Below are 17,778 nucleotides of genomic sequence, written 5' to 3'. Positions count from 1 at the left end.
CACTAGACGGGTCAATACAGGGAATAAGTCACATGGGTGAATTTAACAGGTTAGAGCCACCAAGAACTAGTTAGAGAACTCTTTAACATGTTTGATTTTGGGTTTAGCACATTGTTAAGGCTTGTAAGTAAAAATATAAACAAAATCAAGTGCTTTTGGTAAATTGGGCCAATTCACAAGGAAGGTAAGGGTCAAGAAAAGTCTCTGAAGGCTGCGTTTGGCCCCTGGGCCTTAGTTTGGACACGCCTGATGTGGCCTATGTAACAAAAGTCAAGATTAATTTCAAACGTTTATTTATTGGTGAAGTAGTTTACATCAAAAACGTTAAATGATTAGACTTTTATATCATTAGAAACGAATTTAATGTATGATCAATGTAAAAACAAAATAATGGGACAAGAATCCCATTTTGATATTTTTTTTACAATTTAGTTTTAGCATTAATGCAATTCAAAATTATTTTCTTGATCAAATAAATAGCTTTGTCTTGCGCACTGTATAAGTAAAAGTACAAGTTTTAAAATGAGCGAAATTGTACAATAAACCCGGAAGTGTGTCTGTATTAACATCTCGCGATATTTCAAGTCCGCTGTGCTGAACGGTCCAAAAGTTACAGCTGGTTTCCTCTGACGAGTCGTCGTCGCCGCATCAAAGTTTCCCGTTTATTTTCGTGATTAAATGAGTAGACATAATCTCATATTCCCGCGATGAAAGCCGTGATCCTGGCCGCGGGGTACGGCACGCGGCTGCAGCGGGACGTGCGGGCGGACTGCAGCGGGAGACACGCACATCTGTCCGGGCTCGCGAAGCCGCTGCTGCCCGTGGGCTCCAGGGCTCTGATCTCACACTGGGTCCACGCGCTGACCGCGGCCGCGTGCGTGGACGCGGTGTACGTGGTGGTGAGTGAGTGTGTGTCCGGGTTGTTTTTGTTTTTGTTGTTGTTGGTGTACACTTGTAACGGTTATAACTGTTGAGTGTTGACGGCACCGGAATTCTTATAGGGCTGCAACGATTAATCGGAATAATCGTGACTGGTCGACTACGACAGTGATCGTAATTGTATTGTTATAATCATAGTTGTTTTATATGGACTATACACGCTCTAAAAACACATACAAGTCAAGTAAATCAATACACAACACTTTATTCATAAATATTTAATGTCGAGAACACTTAAGTCGCCATATCTCAGCCTGTAAATGGTTAAAATGTACTTTATATATGGTTAAAATGTACTTTATATATGGTTAAAATGTACTTTATATATGGTTAAAATGTACTTTATATATGGTTAAAATGTACTTTATATATGGTTAAAATGTACTTTATATATGGTTAAAATGTACTTTATATATGGTTAAAATGTACTTTATATATGGTTAAAATGTACTTTATATATGGTTAAAATGTACTTTCAAAAATCTCAACATACACAAGGGGAAAAAAAAGCAGTCGACTAATCAAAAAGATTATCGTCGACTACTAAAATTATCGTTAATTGCAGTCCTAATTCTTTAAATACTTAACTTTTACAATAGTTTTTTCGTGTACCCGTTTGTACTATCGTCAGTTCAGTAGTTTCTTTGTTTCCGCACTCCGCAGACTAACGCTCTTTACCGCGCCGCGTTCGAAGACTGGGCAACGCAGTTCTCCAACGTCAAGATCGTGAGCGACGGCACGACAACGAACGAGGTGCGTCCGACTTCCGAGTGACCCAACCCGCGAGTACACTTCTCTGACCGCACGTCTACCCTCACGTTTACTCGCTGCAGGGGCGCCTCGGGGCCGTGGCCTGTCTCCAGCTCGCCGTCACCCACTTTCAGATCGAAGACGACGTCATGGCGATCGGCGGGTGAGTGACGGACCGCCGGTAACTCGCGCTTGTAGAGACGTCTCCCACTTTGACTCGTGACATTTCCCTCCACGACAGCGACACACTTTTCAAAGAAGATTTCAGCCTGACGCGCGTGACCGAGCGGTTTCGTGAGCTTCAAGCGGAGCGCGCGGACGTCTGTTTGGTTCTGTCGTACCAGTGCCAAGAAGAAGGTGAGATCGCGGCGAAATATGAACGATTTCGCTGTGACGTTATCATCCGGGACTCTCGCCCTGTGGTGACGACCGCCGCCATTTTGCGAGGGGTCGACGACTCGGTAGTGACCGCTGACGGGACGAGTGCCGTACCAGAGCTTACGCCGGTTTAACACGAAGTACGCCAAAGTCCTGCGGCGTCTTCGGGTGCAGTAATCGCTCGTACCAAAAGGTGAACTTCTCATTCTTCAGAGTTCCCGTCGAGAAGTGTGAAAAACGTACTATGTGGCATCGAGCGCTCAGACGATAGAACAGACGGGTCTACATGGAGTCCAAAATCCAAATACTGTATTTTCCGGATTATAAGTCAAACCGGAGTATTAGTCGCACTTTTGGGGGAAATTTATTTGATCAAATCCAGGACCAAGAACAGACATTTCATCTGTAAATGCAGTTTAAAATACTAACAGATGAGAGAACATGGTGAATAGGTGTACGTATGCTAACGCTAACACCTTCAGCTACATGACGTATGCTAACGCTAACACCTTCAGCTACATGAGGCACAGACAGAACTGTGGTAAGTGTCTGGTATGTTAACGTAACATATGAACAGTTATTCAGATAACTATAGCATAAAGAACATGCTAACAAGTTTACCAAAGCATCAGTTTTACCCCAAATCACTAAATCCATTGAATTCTTCTTCCTCTGTGTCACTTCTAAACAACTCCACAAACTCCAGAGGAAGAGGAAGTGCAGATTCTTCTTCTGCGTCGCTTAGAGCCTAGAGCGCCCTCTTGTGGTTGTATGTGTGAAAATAAGTCCCACCCCAGCCAAACTATGAAATGTCCAGAAAAACGGTAGACATATGTACAGTATCTCTGTTTAGAAGACGCATCCAGGCCGTCTTAATACTCGTAGGATATCAGTAGTTTGTCGGAAAAATGTATGCGAGCGATCAGTCGTGCTTGTGTCCGTCAGCGGTTACCACGGAGTCGTTGACCCCTCGCAAAATGGCAGTGCTCGTCACTATAGGGCGAGAGTCCCGGATGCTGACAACATCACCGCGAAACCTTGTTCAAAAAGGTCCAAAGTCTGAAGGCGAGAGACCGCGGCTGCACCCAATGTTTACGCTCACTTTTGACACACTTTCCTCTCAAATATCACGTTTCAGAAACACGTAAATATGGCATTCTCGAGGTGGACGGCGACCTGCGTGTCCGGTGTATGAAGGAAAAGCCTCTTCCATCTGAGACCACGTCGAGGAGAGCGGTGCGTATTCAATGTGTTAAAAAAAAAAAAAAACATCATTTTAAAACGTATATTAACGTATTTTCCGGACTTTTTTTCATAGTTTTGTCCGGGGTGCGACTTATACTTATATTTATACTTATATACTTATTCTCCAGAGCGACTTACATGTGATATTATGTGTTATTTTTACTCTTTCAACTGCATTTCATACTCCAGTGCGACTTATAGTCCGGAAAATACGGTAATCATTTTTTGTACGTCGTTTTGCAGTGTCCTTGCTTCTACGCGTTTTCAAAGAAGAGCTTGCCTCTTTTAGACGTTTTTCTCGAGGAAAAGAAGGTAAATACGTCCGTCTGCTTTGAATATCGTTTTAAAACTTCAACTTGCTTAAAGAAATGTGCCTTTTTTTTTAAACCGCAGAATTCCCCGATAGAAGAGAAAGACGCACCTGGAATCTTTGTGTCGTGGATCATTTCAAGGTAACGTCACTGCTTTCTTTTCTCTTAAATTATGATAAACTTACAATATTGCTTTTTTATTATTACATTTTGTCCGCTGTAAACTGCAATTTTGGTCTAAGACGACTTTATGCAACAGTAAACAACAGTAACATGTTTTTATTGTCGCGAATTGGACACATTTTCTGACCCAGTGTGACTCTGAAGTCCATTAAAAAACATTCACAATTTTACTTCCTGTTTGTAATTAATGACATCACACTTAAGAAATTACCCAGGAAACACTGGGCTAAAACTCTTAAACATTTGTTTTACAAAGAAAAATATATTAGAACACTTACTTTGTTGAATCAATGTTAAGGGTTAAGAGTAGTTTCTTTTGACATTTCTTTTGACTGAAATGAGTGTCCCTGTTGTGATGTCACTTCCTGTCATTTTAATACAGCTTTTACAACATTTTCTCCACAAATACTTACTTGATTGGTGTAAAACTATAATTTATATGTACGACAGGTATAAATACACCAAATAAAGTCAAAATTAGAAAATTGTTTAAACCTGTCATGAGCTCTTTAAGATTATTGATCCTCTCGTTTCTTCGTTTGACAAAAGGGATAAATATTGACAACGGCAGACGAGAAACGACACATGAGCGAAACAAATGCTTTTGTTTTTTAACCAAGTTGTCCTTATTCTTTTCTCATCCACAAACAGGCGCCTCGATGCTCATATTGTTACTTTGCAATTGTTTTGAACTGAAATGCCTTTGAATTATACTTTTTGTTTTACTAAATTTGATCCAGATTTAGTCCAAATAAAGTGTCCGCGTTTCCTTTGTCATTTTGATCATATTCCCTCATCTTTCAAGTCGGAATAGTCCAGATCGCGGCGAAATATGCACACATTTCGCAGTGACGTCATCATCCGCAACTCTCGCCCCGTAGTGACGAGTGCCGCCATTTTGCGAGGGGTCAACGACTCCCTAGAGACCGCTGACAACGATTATTAAATGACTAAAACTTGTAGTCATTTAAATGACTAAAACTTGTAGTCATTTAATAATCGTTGTCGGGACTATTCAGACTATTTGGAGAATCTGTCAATCATGTGTTTGCTGCGATTGGACAATAAACAAAGGTATTGTTCCGTGTGTCTTTAGGACGCCGGTGTACGTTTATCCAATCTCTGGCCGCTTCGATGTCGGGAATCTGCCCTCTTACATCGAATGCGACCGATACTTCACAGAAAAACTACAAAACTTCCAACTCTACATGGTCTAAACGCATTTTATTACACCCTAAACACTGTTATTACATGTGCACAAATCAATATTTTTGTAATGAAGCTGTTATAATCCCGTCATGTTGATGTGTAATAAAATACTTCATCCCGTGAGGAGTCTGGTGCACTTGTCCGAGGCCTTTTCGCGGGCGTCCTCCATCTTGGCGATGCGCGAGCCGAACTGCATGGCACGCTTGGGCAGGACGGCGGCGCGGCACAAGCCCAGGCGTTTGGCCGCGAGTCTCAGCAGCAGCTTCTCCCCGACTCCTCGAGGAAGAGTCAGATCGGCCTTGGTCCAGACGGGCAGAGAGTTCAGGAAGTTCACCACGTCCTCGTCCAGGTACGGGAACCTGCGGGGGACAAATCACACGTGGTGGAAAGGCGCCGGCGAGATGTGAGTCATGTGTTTCTGTAGTAACGGCGTGTGACTTATCAGTGGAAAAATGTGAGAGGCTGTAATTTCACTTTAACTTGGTAGAAAATAATAGATGCAGATTAAGAAAGGGAAAAAAAATTGTTAAAACAAATTTAAATACTCTCTTCAAAGTCGTTTTTTTTTTTTTTAATTAGTTTTCAGTCAAAATTAAAAATGTCAGTAAAGTCATTCAGAAGAATAAAAAAAAAGGTTGAAGGTTAAAAAAATTAAAATATCAATTTGAAACTTGTTTTGCAGTTTACTCATGCACTTTTGTCCTCACATTCATGTATTATATAATGTTTTAATTATGTGAAGTTTTCATATCAGGCATTTTATGAGAGGAAATAGTTCAACTTTAACATATTTGGGACATTTAAACGAGGAAAAAAAGTTCACTACAGAGGGGATTTTTGTGATTTTATTTCGCTTTTGATTAAACCAGATCTTACTAAAAATGAGTGTAAAAATTCTAACTTTGCCTCATTCAATGGAGTAAAAACTGAAATAAAATCAGGCTTTAGAATTAGATAAATCTTCCTGTCAAATTCATCAAAAAAAGGTTCAAGATTGTAAAGTTTGGTAAATTGCCATTTTAAATCCTGATCTTTAAGTGAGAAACGTGACAATGTCCCAGATAAACCTGTGAATACAAGTCAATTTAAATGAAATGATAAAACATCTTTAGGTCTAGATTTGACAATGTCGTTTCCAAATTAAAGCAAACTGACAAAACAAACAAACAAAAATCACGACATTGAACTACACCTTATGTTTGGTACTCGTTCTCTAAAAATGAAAAGACTTTGGCTCTTTGTGGTCTGACCTGGCCTCTTTGCCGTGGTCAGCGATCGCCCGGTCGTCGCGGCCCAAGTTCCTGGTGGAGATCCGGCCCAGTTCCATGGCCAGTTCCTCCAGAAGCCCCTGGAGTCCCGCGGCCTTGAAGCGGCCCCTGTGCCTGGAGTATCCCGCCAGCTGCTCGTCGGCTCCGATGCCCGTCAGAACGATCTAAACCCGAGACAGAGCCACGTCTTCACAATGTCTTCTCAAACAAACTGTATCGTTAACATAGTAACATTTTTAAACAAAGTGTTGCGTTAGACTTGGATTTGATATAAAATACAGCTGCAAAAGTATTGATGTCGGACCGAGGGAGAAATCAACCGCAATAACGTCAAGATCAGTTTGACAGAAATGCACCGATATTGAAAAGAAAACGTTGATAAGACGGGTTTTTAGTCATAGCTTTTCTTTCCTTCTGCCTAGATTTAGTCTTGGTTTTGTTTGTTTTAATTGTGACAGAATTGGAATACATGAAATCATAAATACATTTGTTTTAATAGAACTGATGGTGTGTCAAAAAGTGTTAAAATATCTCAATAATATAGATATTTCAGTGTTGACAGCCAATCATTTCCAACATTGTGCAGCTCAGATAAAGACGGAACAAATCCAGGAGAAACATTTGAAACTAACAAGAATCACATGCATTTCATAAACATGTTTGTAGTAGAAGTGCAGGGTTTCATACGAGGATCCAAAGGAAATCATTATGTGTTTGCAGAGGGTGTCATGGTAACAGTTCTAACTAGAGCTGCAATGATTAATGTTGACAAAATATTGCGTTTCATTGTAATTATAGAGGCAAGAAAATGCACATAATTTTTTTAAACAGTGTCATTTTTAAATCAGTGTCAAAAACAATTAAAAAAAAATAACCCTTATCAACAATAATGCACTTTTTTCACATCTGGGTAAAATGTATTAAAAATAGATACATTGTTCAAAAATTTTGATTAGTGCTGCAACGAATGATTATTTTATTAATTAATCATTAATCATTTTTTTGATTAATCCATCTGTTTGGATCGCAAAACGATGAGACTTTTACCAAATCAGACACATCATATCCACACATTTCTCGCTTCATTTTGAGTCAATTTGTGCTTTTCTGAGTCACTAAAGTTCTTCTCTCAGCACAAAGCATGTTTTGGAGTCTGTATAGTTCACAAAATTTGATTATTTCCATTATCTAGTCATTGAAAGACACTCTGGCACTGGATTAGGGTTAAAAGTGGGGATTTGTGACTTAAGCACGAGCTGTACGAGCCTTTGTTTTGTTTTATGAATGAAAAGCACCTGACCACGCCCCGCTCACCTTTGCCTCGGACGTGAACGCCGTCTCGTCGCCGCTCTCTCTGACGCTTCCTCTTCCTCTCGCCGCGAACCAAACGGCACATCCGATACTGTCGTCCAGCACCGTCTCCAGGGGGAAAACCAGGTGACAAATCCTCTCCCTCCGCATTTCCTGTAACTCCTCTTGCGCGACATTTATCTCCACGAAATTCCACTTCCTCTCCGGATTCAAAGCCTTCAGCTCCTCCAAACCGGCGTTCCCGGTGACGCGGTCCGGCACGTCGAAAGGACAAGCGGGCGGTTTCGATGCCGTTTGGCTTTTACCCTTTTTCGACTTGTTCCCGCCTTCTTTCTTTGCCTTTGGCTCTCGCAGCTTGAAGGCCACGTTGAGCAGATCTATCGGCTCGCGTGCAGGCGTGTGGCGATCGGCTAACGCGGCCAACACCATGGAGTCTATACCTCCCGAGAACAGGATCGCCACGGTCGCTTTGTCCGGCGATTTGGCGTCTTCGGCGAGCGGCAGAGACTGAACCCGCCGTCTTACCGCTTCGCTCAGGACATTGATTAGACGATCAACTTCGCTCGTTTGGTCGTAACGTGACAGTATTTGCGCTAAATCTTTGCCGTCGACATTGTTTTCATTAGATTCGATTTCTATTTCTTGCGAACTAAACGGCAAAGACGTGTTCATCGGCGTGATCGGCGACGGAATGACGAGTCGCGAGTGATTCGTCACGGCTAAACACTCACCGTGGACAGATTCCAACGCCGTTTCATCAAGATTGTCCTCTCTTTCTGATTTCTGCCAGGGATATATTTCAAACATGATCGCTTCCCTCGCGTGCTTTAGGTCTATTTTGTACAGACCGACCGCCGGAACCTCTTTCCAGGAACTGTCTCCGGGAACGAGAGTCGCGACGGACGACAACGTGAACGTTTGAACGCCGGGATCGAATCGCCACAGCAGACTTCTCCTGCCAAAGAAGTCTCGCCCGAACCAGAGACACTCCGCGGCTTTTTGGTAGTAAACAAACGCCCACGGTCCCCGAACGGAGGCGAAGACGTCGAGTATTTCGGACGCGCTTTGGCAGCAGGCCAAGCGCCGGGAAAGGATCGCTGTGTCGTTTTCGTCGGGGGAAACGGTCAAGCCTCCGAACACCTCTCCGTTCCACGACAGGACGTTCCCGTGTTGGTCCTGGAGCGGCTGCGGCGTCAGCGGGCCCCTCATGTGGAGGACGTGAGCCGAGAACAGACATCGGTAACGGCAACTCGCGTCTCTAATGGTGAGATTCTGGCTGTGATCCGGGCCCCGTTTTCTTAACTGTCGGTAAACGGCTGCGTCCGGTTCGGGCGGAGCGGGCGACGGGCTCAGCTGGCAAAATATCCCACACATGGTCGAGACGGGCTAAATGTCCTGCAGTTCTTTCTTCATGATGTCCAGTTCCTCTGCAACAGACGATGAGCAGTAGTACTGCATTATAACCATTTTTCAGGGGTGGAAAGTAAAGTACAAACTAAGGAGTTGAGATTGCATGAAATTGTCTAAATTATTTTTTTTATTTTAATGTTGTTTTAAATGTGTAATGTTTTTAAATGTTGTGTTGCTGTTTACGTCTCCACGTTGCCCCAGGTCACACTTGGAAAAGAGGGCTCGGTCTCTTACCTGGTTAAAATAAATAAGTATTTTTTTAAAAAAATCCTCAAGATGAAGATTTTAAGGGTAAACGTTGTTTTTTTGACTGGATTTTTAAACTTTAGTATATTTTTTAAGACCTTAAATTGGAAGCTGTAGTGTAAATTATTTAAAATTATTAAAAAGTGTGGTGACTGAGAATTGATTGTTTTTCTTGAGTGTTGTTTTGATAAAGTCGTAATTTGTACTTTTCTGATCCGTGTTGATTGTGTCGGCTGCTGCTCGTCTAAAATGCAGCCGAAACTGAATAATAAAAAAGTAACTAGTACATAGAGTTCATTTTTAGTCATGTAACTGCACTACTACTTAGAGTACACGCTGTCAGTACTCTTTCCATCTGTTAGGTCGATACTCACTTTTACAGGAGCTTAGAGTCTGGCCTCTGTCCGCCAGGAAAAATATGTTGCTGTTCCGCTGCTGGGTGTAAACTCTCTGAAAACAGACGACACAAACAGTTATGTCAATTTACAAAAACATTTTCATTGTATTAAAGCTGCACTAGAACAAACTGTAAAGGAAGTGGATGAGAAGATAAGATATGACTAAACTAGGCAAATTCAAATGTACAAAGGGCAGATTACGATGATTGTGAGACATTAAACAACTGAATAATGTTGACCTTAATATGTGAGAGACATGGATCCTATGTTAACTCGCGCCTTGTAGCTTTACATGAAAAGAAATTCATATTGTCGTCTTGCTCAAGCCTTGTTGCTGCTCCCTTGCGATTTAATTCACGATACATGGCTCAACATACGATAATATAAAAACCACAACCTGTACAAACTTATTATGACCATCTGATTAATCAAATGTGTGAACTGTGTTGTATTACAAAAACAAGTTTAATTTTCACAAACAACATTGTAGCACTGTAGCAATTTATTAAAATATAACCAAAAATACTACCAAAAAATATTGATACAGCAGCCCACAATATTGATACAAAATTTGGTATGACAAAATATAAATATTTCTACGAATTTGTTGGAAATAATAATAATAATAATTCAGTAATTCAGCCAAAATCCGAAATTCCAAAAAGGTTTCAAGTTTCTAGGTCTAGATAAGATTAAGAAAACGAATTTTAATACAAAACAAGAACACAAGAAAGAAGGATGGAATGTTATTTCTGCTATAAAATGTTACTTATCTGGGGGAGAAAACAGTAATCTGACATGCATTTATTCAGTTTTACTCACCCTGCCTTTTTTCAGATTGGACAGCTCGTCAAGGACAATCTTTTGCTCTTTAATCTAAAATAAACATTGATTTTAGTCGTGAAAAACAGCAAAAGACAACAACGCGTAGCTTCTGTCATCGCTATTTTGTTTGAAAACGCTGCTAATTCCACATTTTTACCTTTTTATTGATCTCTTCCTTCAGCACACTCAGTCCTTCATTGTTGTCGTCGGTGCTTCGTGACATTTTGCTCTAAAATGAAGTAAAAACGGCACTTTTACTGCTGTGTAGCCGTTAGCATTACATTAGCACGTTAGCATCACATGTTTTGACTGCGCAGCAAAACACTTCCGGGTCAATCAGGGGGAGTTACTGCCCCTTATAAACACATACAAATAAAGACTATTCTATATTTTCACTTTTAGTTTTAATGATTTTATGATCAAATACTGTTCTCTAGTAAAGTTTATTTCGCAAATTCTCACTCATCACTGCATAGTCTTGGTCAACTGTCTAATAACTTAAAAGAAAAGATAAATGCAGTTAATTAAAGTTCTGGTTAATTTGTATGTGATGTTAAAATGTGTGTTGTATCCATTTAATTTTTAGAACATTGTATTAAAATTACCACATTGTGTGGTTATTATTTTATTATCAAATCCTCGTTCTAAAATCACTTTTTATAATAATCTATTAATTTACTAATTTACGTTTTCATTTACCTTTTAAAATACTTATTTTTTAATTTTGTTTTATATATACACATGGATTTACAAGAATCATTTACCATTTTGGAGTTTCTTGAGCAAACTCCCAATCCAAAACAAACATTTACCAGATTTAAAAAACAGATAGTGATATTATTTGCCACATTTGATTCATATACCATGGTTTTTTTCGACTGAAAGCTGTGATTTGGTACTGTTTTAATCTGAGACGTGTCACAAGGTCATTTTAATCCAAAAAACTGTGTCGTGACACAAATAAGGTTGAAAAGCACTGCTATATTAACTGGTCATTATTAATACACAGGGTGGGGCGACTGTCTTTGTCTTTTGCAACGTGTAACATTATATATGTCAATATATAAAAATATGCCCTCTCAACAACTGTATAGGTTTTTCACCAAAGACACTGATTTGTCGCGACTTAAATTGGGAAACAAATGACCCAAACATGGACCTGTGCTGGTATCCAGGTGACGGTCATGTTTGCTCACTCCTGACCTCTGGTGCACTGAAACATGAAGCTGTATCGATCGCACACAGATGTTTAATGTTTGTCTCCTCACTTTCTGGAAAAAGGACCTGCGCTTTTGGGGAAATACATTCAAAATAACAGTAACCAGCAGATAACTTTATATTTCATGTCTCCAGGGTTAAAGAAAGAATGCAAGGTCTAAATGTTTCAATGTAAAGTTTCTCATTTTGACTTTATCTCTGTTTTGCTCGACTCCTTTTTCCAATCTACAGTGAGACATTGCACTTTGTTGCAGTTTTATTCAGAGCTCAAGGTCATTTTAAAACTATTTAGAAAAAGTCACATTTTGTCCTTTTTTTTAAATGATTGACACTTTCTCAAATGAGTATCTAGTTTCTGTATCGATTAGCAGCGATGGAAAGAGTACTTCACATTTGTACTCAAGTAAAAGCCGACACCTGTGCTTCAGGACGACTGGGACTTCTCACTAATCATGGGGATTTTAAATGAAACTAATTACAATTACAAGGCTAGAATGAAAGTAATGTGAGTATTTGTACTGTATTTTCCGGACTATAAGTCGCACCAGCCAAAAAATGCATAATATAACATATATAAGTCGCACTGGAGTATGAAAATGCGGTTGCAAGTGTGAAAATAACAATATCACATATAAGTCGCTCCGGAGTACAAGTATAAATATATAAGTATAAATACAAAACTATAAAAAAAGGTGCGACTTATAGTCCGGAAAATACGGTAGTTACTTTCCACTCTCACCAATGAATAACCTTTCATTTCTATTTTTATTTTTTAACATGAAACAACAAAACTGTACATAAAAATAAAATAGACCACAGAGAACTCAGGATAAGTAAAGAATAAAATGAATAAAAGGAATGTGGTGTAATTCTAATGAACACATACAATGACAGAAAGTAAGAGTCCCATTTTGTCCACAGTTTGTTTAATTCGTCTATGTTCAAGTTGAGTCTGGCGTTTACTTTTTCCACACTGTCAGTTATGATGTATGTCCAGTCCAGCTCGTTACTCCTTTCACCACTCCACGTCTGACCGACACAGTCTAAATCCCCTGAAGTCTTCCTGGTCATCAACAGAAACATAAGCACATATTTCAGACCGACGCCGCGACAATAGACTCGCACGGGCCTTTTCAGGTCAGACAAAGCGCTGGTCTACACGCAGAAAGCACAAACAGCTTACAGAAGTGCTATTATTACCACTACTACTACTATTAGTGGACGTACGTGTCATTAGAGGGTCAGACGAACGGTGTGTCACGTTGTGGGGCTTTGTCTGTCCGAGCCGGGATCCCGTTCTCCAGTCTTAACGGTGACAACAACAAGCTGTGTTTACCGAACCCGGGGCTATATTTGTAACTTCCCCAGACCGAAATATGCCAATGAGCAATGTCCAGCGGCCTCGGACGGCGCGCGTTCACAGGCCAGAGGGATATGAGTGAAGCAAAGGGCGACTTAAGAGCGGAATTATCTCAATGCGTCGGGCCGTTTTGCAGCTTTTTTACACAACAGAGGTGTAAGCCGGTGGTTCTTTGTGCCACTGTTTGGCCGGCGTTTTATTGGGTAACTAACTAAATTTAGGATTTTGAGGTTTGACTGCTGCTTAGTGCAATTCTGTGGTTTAATTTGAAATGTCCTGATGGAAAAATATGAATATGTTGTGCAAGAAGTTAGTAGTTCAACACATGTTTTAAGTTCTGATATGAAGTACACTGTACAAATAATGAAAATTAATCTGGAGTTGTAACAGCAAAACAACTTTTATTTGGCTGTCTTCCTTTCACGGTCATAAATCTTTGGTGTAACAAGAGTAAAGTGCCTTGCCCATGGACACGGTGTTGATATGGCACTCTCAGTGTAGCTTTACATGTCAGAATAATGTTAGTTAAGAGTGCTAACACCACTTTCCAAAGCATAAACATCATAATAGGGTTCTAAGTAGCATTTTTAACTAAATAATGCATATTTAAGTGTTTTGTGTGGACAACATTGAAATAAAACTCCAGATATAGCAAAGTGTAAAAGAATCATACTCTTTTCATGTTTAAAGACATCAAATTTCTCCACTGAACAACTTAAAGTGTAAATGACATGTTCTCAAATGTTTCTAATTATGACTTAGTTTGTTGGGACAGAACATGTGACAAATATTTATTGCAGTTTTACATCTGTCAAGTGGCATTTTGTGAAGAAAATGTGAAGAAAAAAAATTAATTTGAAAATGGATGGATGAATAGGATTCCTCTGTGATGTCATCAACGTGCGACATTCCAACGAAAACAGATACAATTTACACGCAAGTGGCACAATTTTCTGACAGCTTGAACAAAAATTTAACAAAACAAAGGTGTATTATTATGTCATATCACAATTGTTGCGTATAGAGTTTGGCCTGCCTTGTTTACATTACGGTTGCTAGGTAACGGTTGTGTAATTACCTCTGTTTACTTTGCATCTGCTGCTCGTGTCCAGGAAGTAACATTATAAACTTCACCAGGGGAAAGAAAAAGTATCAAAATGTTTAGTAAAATGTTACATACAATCATGTTTACGACGTTTTTGTAAATTGTGTAGTTTAAAATCAATAGTTTAAAAGTCTTACACACTTTGACATGACATGAACTAAATAAATAAAAACTAAAACGAGTCCGCGATCTCACTTTACATCACTCATCATACCACAGTTTGAAACCACATATTTCTTGCAGTCAGTTTAGTAAATATATTGCAATACACGGGGAATTTGTTTTGAAATCACTACGACCGCTGTGGTTTTTGCGGCATGATTTCAGCCAAAGTGCATGATTATTTTGTGTATTTGTGATGAACCTTGGGACTATTGAGCAACCGACACTGCACAACAATGTGCTGACCGGGTCATTTTTAATCCGCTTTTGGGAGAAATGAAACCCGCTGAAGAGACCTCCACCTGCTTGTCTCCGTGCTAATGTTATTGTTTTGCCTTGAGCGTTACATTACCCTTATCTATCATGCTGTTATATACGTCTTATTGCTAAAAAGAAAAGAAAAGAGGACAAAAAAACAGCAAAAAACTCTGACCTGTAGCTTGGCCTGCTAACGTCACCTGTGATTGATAAGTTTAATGCCGTACTGTGGATATTTCAGGTAAAGCAATAGCATCTCCATAGAGACAGAATCAGAACAGATTACAGACTTTAAAGTGACTATGACAGGTTTTTATGATTTTCAAATGTTGACTTTATTTGGTGTATTTGTACCTGTTGTAAATATAAATTATAGTTTTACACCAATCGAGCAGCTATTTGTGGAGAAAAGATCAAAGATTTGTAGAAAATTACAGGAAGTGACATCACACCATCCATCCAACATTTATGCATAATTTACACCAAAGAAACAACTTTTTGACCCTCTAAACACTAATTCAACAAAATAAAGATGCTCTTATACATTTTTATTCGTCAAATAAAATAAATTGTTTGCTGGGTAATTTCCTAGTGTGACATCATCAATTTCAACCAGGAAGTGAAATCATAAACCTAAAAAAAATGCTATTCTGGGATTCAATTTGTACATTTTTTAGCCAAATTTGAACTGTCTTTATCTTAACTGCATTTTAGTTCAATGGAGTCCAACCTGTCTGAGGCACATTGTATAAGAAATTAAACTATAAAATGATAAATGACAAAACGATGGCGTGTTGGTCGTGCTGTAGTGCATCGCAGTCACTCCAGGGAAGATCCTGGTGCATTAGTTTACAATAGACTTGTGGTTTAAAGGGTATAATCAGTCCATATGCAACGTTTCCCATATGTTTTCAACGTGTAAGAGACCGTCATAGTACAATTCACAGTACAACAGGTCCCAGAAAAGGCATATTACATGATTTCATACCAATAATTGCGAAAATATTGTCACCTAATTGTTCATTTTTACTTATAGACTATAATTTAATTAAATTTTTCCTTGTGTCAGCATATTTTTAAGATGTATTTTCCGATTTGTTTATGATTCTCTGCCTCTGAAAAGCACTTTTAATCGCTAACAAGTACGAAAAGGTGAATAAATATCATCATTATTATCATTATTCTTAGATTTTGTGCATTTTTACAACTTTTTGAATCTATAAAGTGGTGCTCAAACTGAACGACTGAACTGAGCACACTGCGTTACTAAAACATCGCAAAGAAGAATGAATAACAAACTTTATGTGATGGTGTTGGACAAACAGTACATTTGATATCTGTTATAGGCCTAACACTAAACCTCAGGTGACGTTTGCTGTTCATCTTCTAGATTTTAAAAGTCCAGGTGAAAGACACGTTCCACCTGTGAGACATTGTTTATTGGATCCACTTACGGATGTGGCCAGAGGAGCTCATGGCGTGTAATTACAGTCTGCTTTGTTGACATAGTTGAACAAATGCAAGTCATCCAAACTTTGAAATACAAACATTGCGACTTTGAGTACCAGGAGATAATATGAAACAGTATTAATGTGTTCAAGGTCTAGACTGCCACAGATGTTGACAATATTGGGATGTTTGCTCATTTGTTGGATCTAAAATACTTGCACTCTTGAGTTAATATTCAACAGAAGTAATCAATGAGCTTCTGCGTTGGCATTATATCAATACAAAATACTGCGGTGTAAGCATGTGTGTAATAAACATGCTATTACACTGTTAATATGTTTAGTTTTTGGTGTTTTTTAATGGGGGAGATCTATAAACTGGGCAGTATACTGTTGCATAGTGAAGTAAACAAAAGTCAATTAAATACAGGTATTGATTTCCCAGGACAAAGTCAATGCAAATGTATTTTTTCCACAGTCAGATCAATTGCCATGGCAACAGTCTTCGCTAGATCTAAACACAAAGAGGCGTGACCTCACAATAACACTTCCATTTGAGTTTCTCATACATCTCGCTGAATCTGTTGAACAATAGGTCGTTGACTTAACAAATAAACTAATTATATTAACATTATTATTTGTCTCATCTCCCTGTACACTGCCACATTGTAAAAAGACTAGTCAAATACCTCGACGCCGTACCTGATTTAATGAGCTATCCATTTTATTTCATAATCAAACTTCAATACACGGGTTGTAATTCTTATTCTGTTGTTTAAGTGTCTGCTTTTGTGGCTGGAGTATTAATTTAAGTTCATTATGGCTAAACAAGCTTAACATAAAAACTGTAACACTTAATAATGACTACATTTTAATAGCCTTAATATAAAGCATGAACTAAGACTCAATTCATACAGAACAAGTAGTTTATCATTAAGAATGATACAGACTAACAGGTAATTACTTCATTAATACACACGCCTTAATTCATAAAGAACAAGTAGTTTATTATTAAGAATGATACAGACTAACAGGTAATTACTTCATTAATACACACGCCTTAATTCATAAAGAACAAGTAGTTTATTATTAAGAATGATACAGACTAACAGGTAATTACTTCATTAATACACACGCCTTAATTCATACAGAACAAGTAGTTTATTATTAAGAATGATACAGACTAACAGGTAATTACTTCATTAATACACACGCCTTAATTCATAAAGAACAAGTAGTTTATTATTAAGAATGATACAGACTAACAGGTAATTAGTTCATTAATACACACGCCATAATTCATACAGAACAAGTAGTTTATTATTAAGAATGATACAGACTAACAGGTAATTAGTTCATTAATACACACGCCTTAATTCATAAAGAACAAGTAGTTTATTATTAAGAATGATACAGACTAACAGGTAATTACTTCATTAATACACACGCCTTAATTCATAAAGAACAAGTAGTTTATTATAAAGAATGATACAGACTAACAGGTAATTACTTCATTAATACACACGCCATAATTCATACAGAACAAGTAGTTTATTATTAAGAATGATACAGACTAACAGGTAATTACTTCATTAATACACACGCCTTAATTCATACAGAACAAGTAGTTTATTATTAAGAATGATACAGACTAACAGGTAATTACTTCATTAATACACACGCCATAATTCATACAGAACAAGTAGTTTATTATTAAGAATGATACAGACTAACAGGTAATTACTTCATTAATA

At 38.5% G+C, this 17,778-nt stretch overlaps 3 protein-coding genes across 3 annotated transcripts; 1 reads left to right on the top strand and 2 right to left on the bottom strand.

The window, feature by feature from the left end:
• Positions 1 to 586: 586 nt before the first annotated feature.
• Positions 587 to 5,226, top strand: LOC140359945 (uncharacterized). Its single transcript, XM_072445199.1, has 8 exons — positions 587 to 899; positions 1,603 to 1,692; positions 1,773 to 1,852; positions 1,931 to 2,046; positions 3,206 to 3,303; positions 3,556 to 3,624; positions 3,706 to 3,764; positions 4,903 to 5,226. Exons 1-8 carry the CDS (start codon positions 708 to 710, stop codon positions 5,021 to 5,023), a joined length of 825 nt encoding a protein of 274 aa, XP_072301300.1. The 5' UTR covers positions 587 to 707; the 3' UTR covers positions 5,024 to 5,226.
• asnsd1 (asparagine synthetase domain containing 1) lies at positions 4,898 to 8,968 on the bottom strand. Its single transcript, XM_072445196.1, has 3 exons — positions 7,598 to 8,968; positions 6,266 to 6,447; positions 4,898 to 5,374 (listed from the first exon to the last, which is right to left on the bottom strand). Exons 1-3 carry the CDS (start codon positions 8,966 to 8,968, stop codon positions 5,128 to 5,130), a joined length of 1,800 nt encoding a protein of 599 aa, XP_072301297.1. The 3' UTR covers positions 4,898 to 5,127.
• On the bottom strand, positions 8,880 to 13,003 carry asdurf (ASNSD1 upstream open reading frame). The gene is made up of 5 exons (XM_072445200.1): positions 12,919 to 13,003; positions 10,631 to 10,702; positions 10,471 to 10,524; positions 9,625 to 9,700; positions 8,880 to 9,021 (listed from the first exon to the last, which is right to left on the bottom strand). Exons 2-5 carry the CDS (start codon positions 10,694 to 10,696, stop codon positions 8,981 to 8,983), a joined length of 237 nt encoding a protein of 78 aa, XP_072301301.1. The 5' UTR covers positions 10,697 to 10,702; positions 12,919 to 13,003; the 3' UTR covers positions 8,880 to 8,980.
• Between the last annotated feature and the right edge of the window lie 4,775 nt (positions 13,004 to 17,778).

Source organism: Eucyclogobius newberryi, unplaced genomic scaffold, assembly GCF_026437365.1.
Source record: "Eucyclogobius newberryi isolate DKJ021-1_F unplaced genomic scaffold, fEucNew1.0.hap1 SCAF_14, whole genome shotgun sequence".
Classification (NCBI taxonomy): Eukaryota; Metazoa; Chordata; class Actinopteri; order Gobiiformes; family Gobiidae; genus Eucyclogobius; species Eucyclogobius newberryi.
Note: the sequence above shows the minus strand (reverse complement) of the source record. Positions and strands in the feature narration are given on the sequence as shown.

Coding starts and splice junctions, on each gene's coding strand:
- LOC140359945 (XM_072445199.1), top strand. CDS start 708: ATGAAAGCCGTGATCCTGGCCGCGGGGTACGGCACGCGGCTGCAGCGG. Junction 1,853..1,930: donor GACGTCATGGCGATCGGCGG/GTGAGTGACGGA, acceptor CCTCCACGACAG/CGACACACTTTTCAAAGAAG. Junction 3,304..3,555: donor AGACCACGTCGAGGAGAGCG/GTGCGTATTCAA, acceptor GTCGTTTTGCAG/TGTCCTTGCTTCTACGCGTT.
- asnsd1 (XM_072445196.1), bottom strand. CDS start 8,968: ATGTGTGGGATATTTTGCCAGCTGAGCCCGTCGCCCGCTCCGCCCGAA. Junction 6,448..7,597: donor CGTTCACGTCCGAGGCAAAG/GTGAGCGGGGCG, acceptor TCTCGGGTTTAG/ATCGTTCTGACGGGCATCGG. Junction 5,375..6,265: donor GACCACGGCAAAGAGGCCAG/GTCAGACCACAA, acceptor TGTCCCCCGCAG/GTTCCCGTACCTGGACGAGG.
- asdurf (XM_072445200.1), bottom strand. CDS start 10,696: ATGTCACGAAGCACCGACGACAACAATGAAGGACTGAGTGTGCTGAAG. Junction 10,525..10,630: donor AGGAAGAGATCAATAAAAAG/GTAAAAATGTGG, acceptor TGTTTATTTTAG/ATTAAAGAGCAAAAGATTGT. Junction 9,022..9,624: donor GACTCTAAGCTCCTGTAAAA/GTGAGTATCGAC, acceptor CGTCTGTTGCAG/AGGAACTGGACATCATGAAG.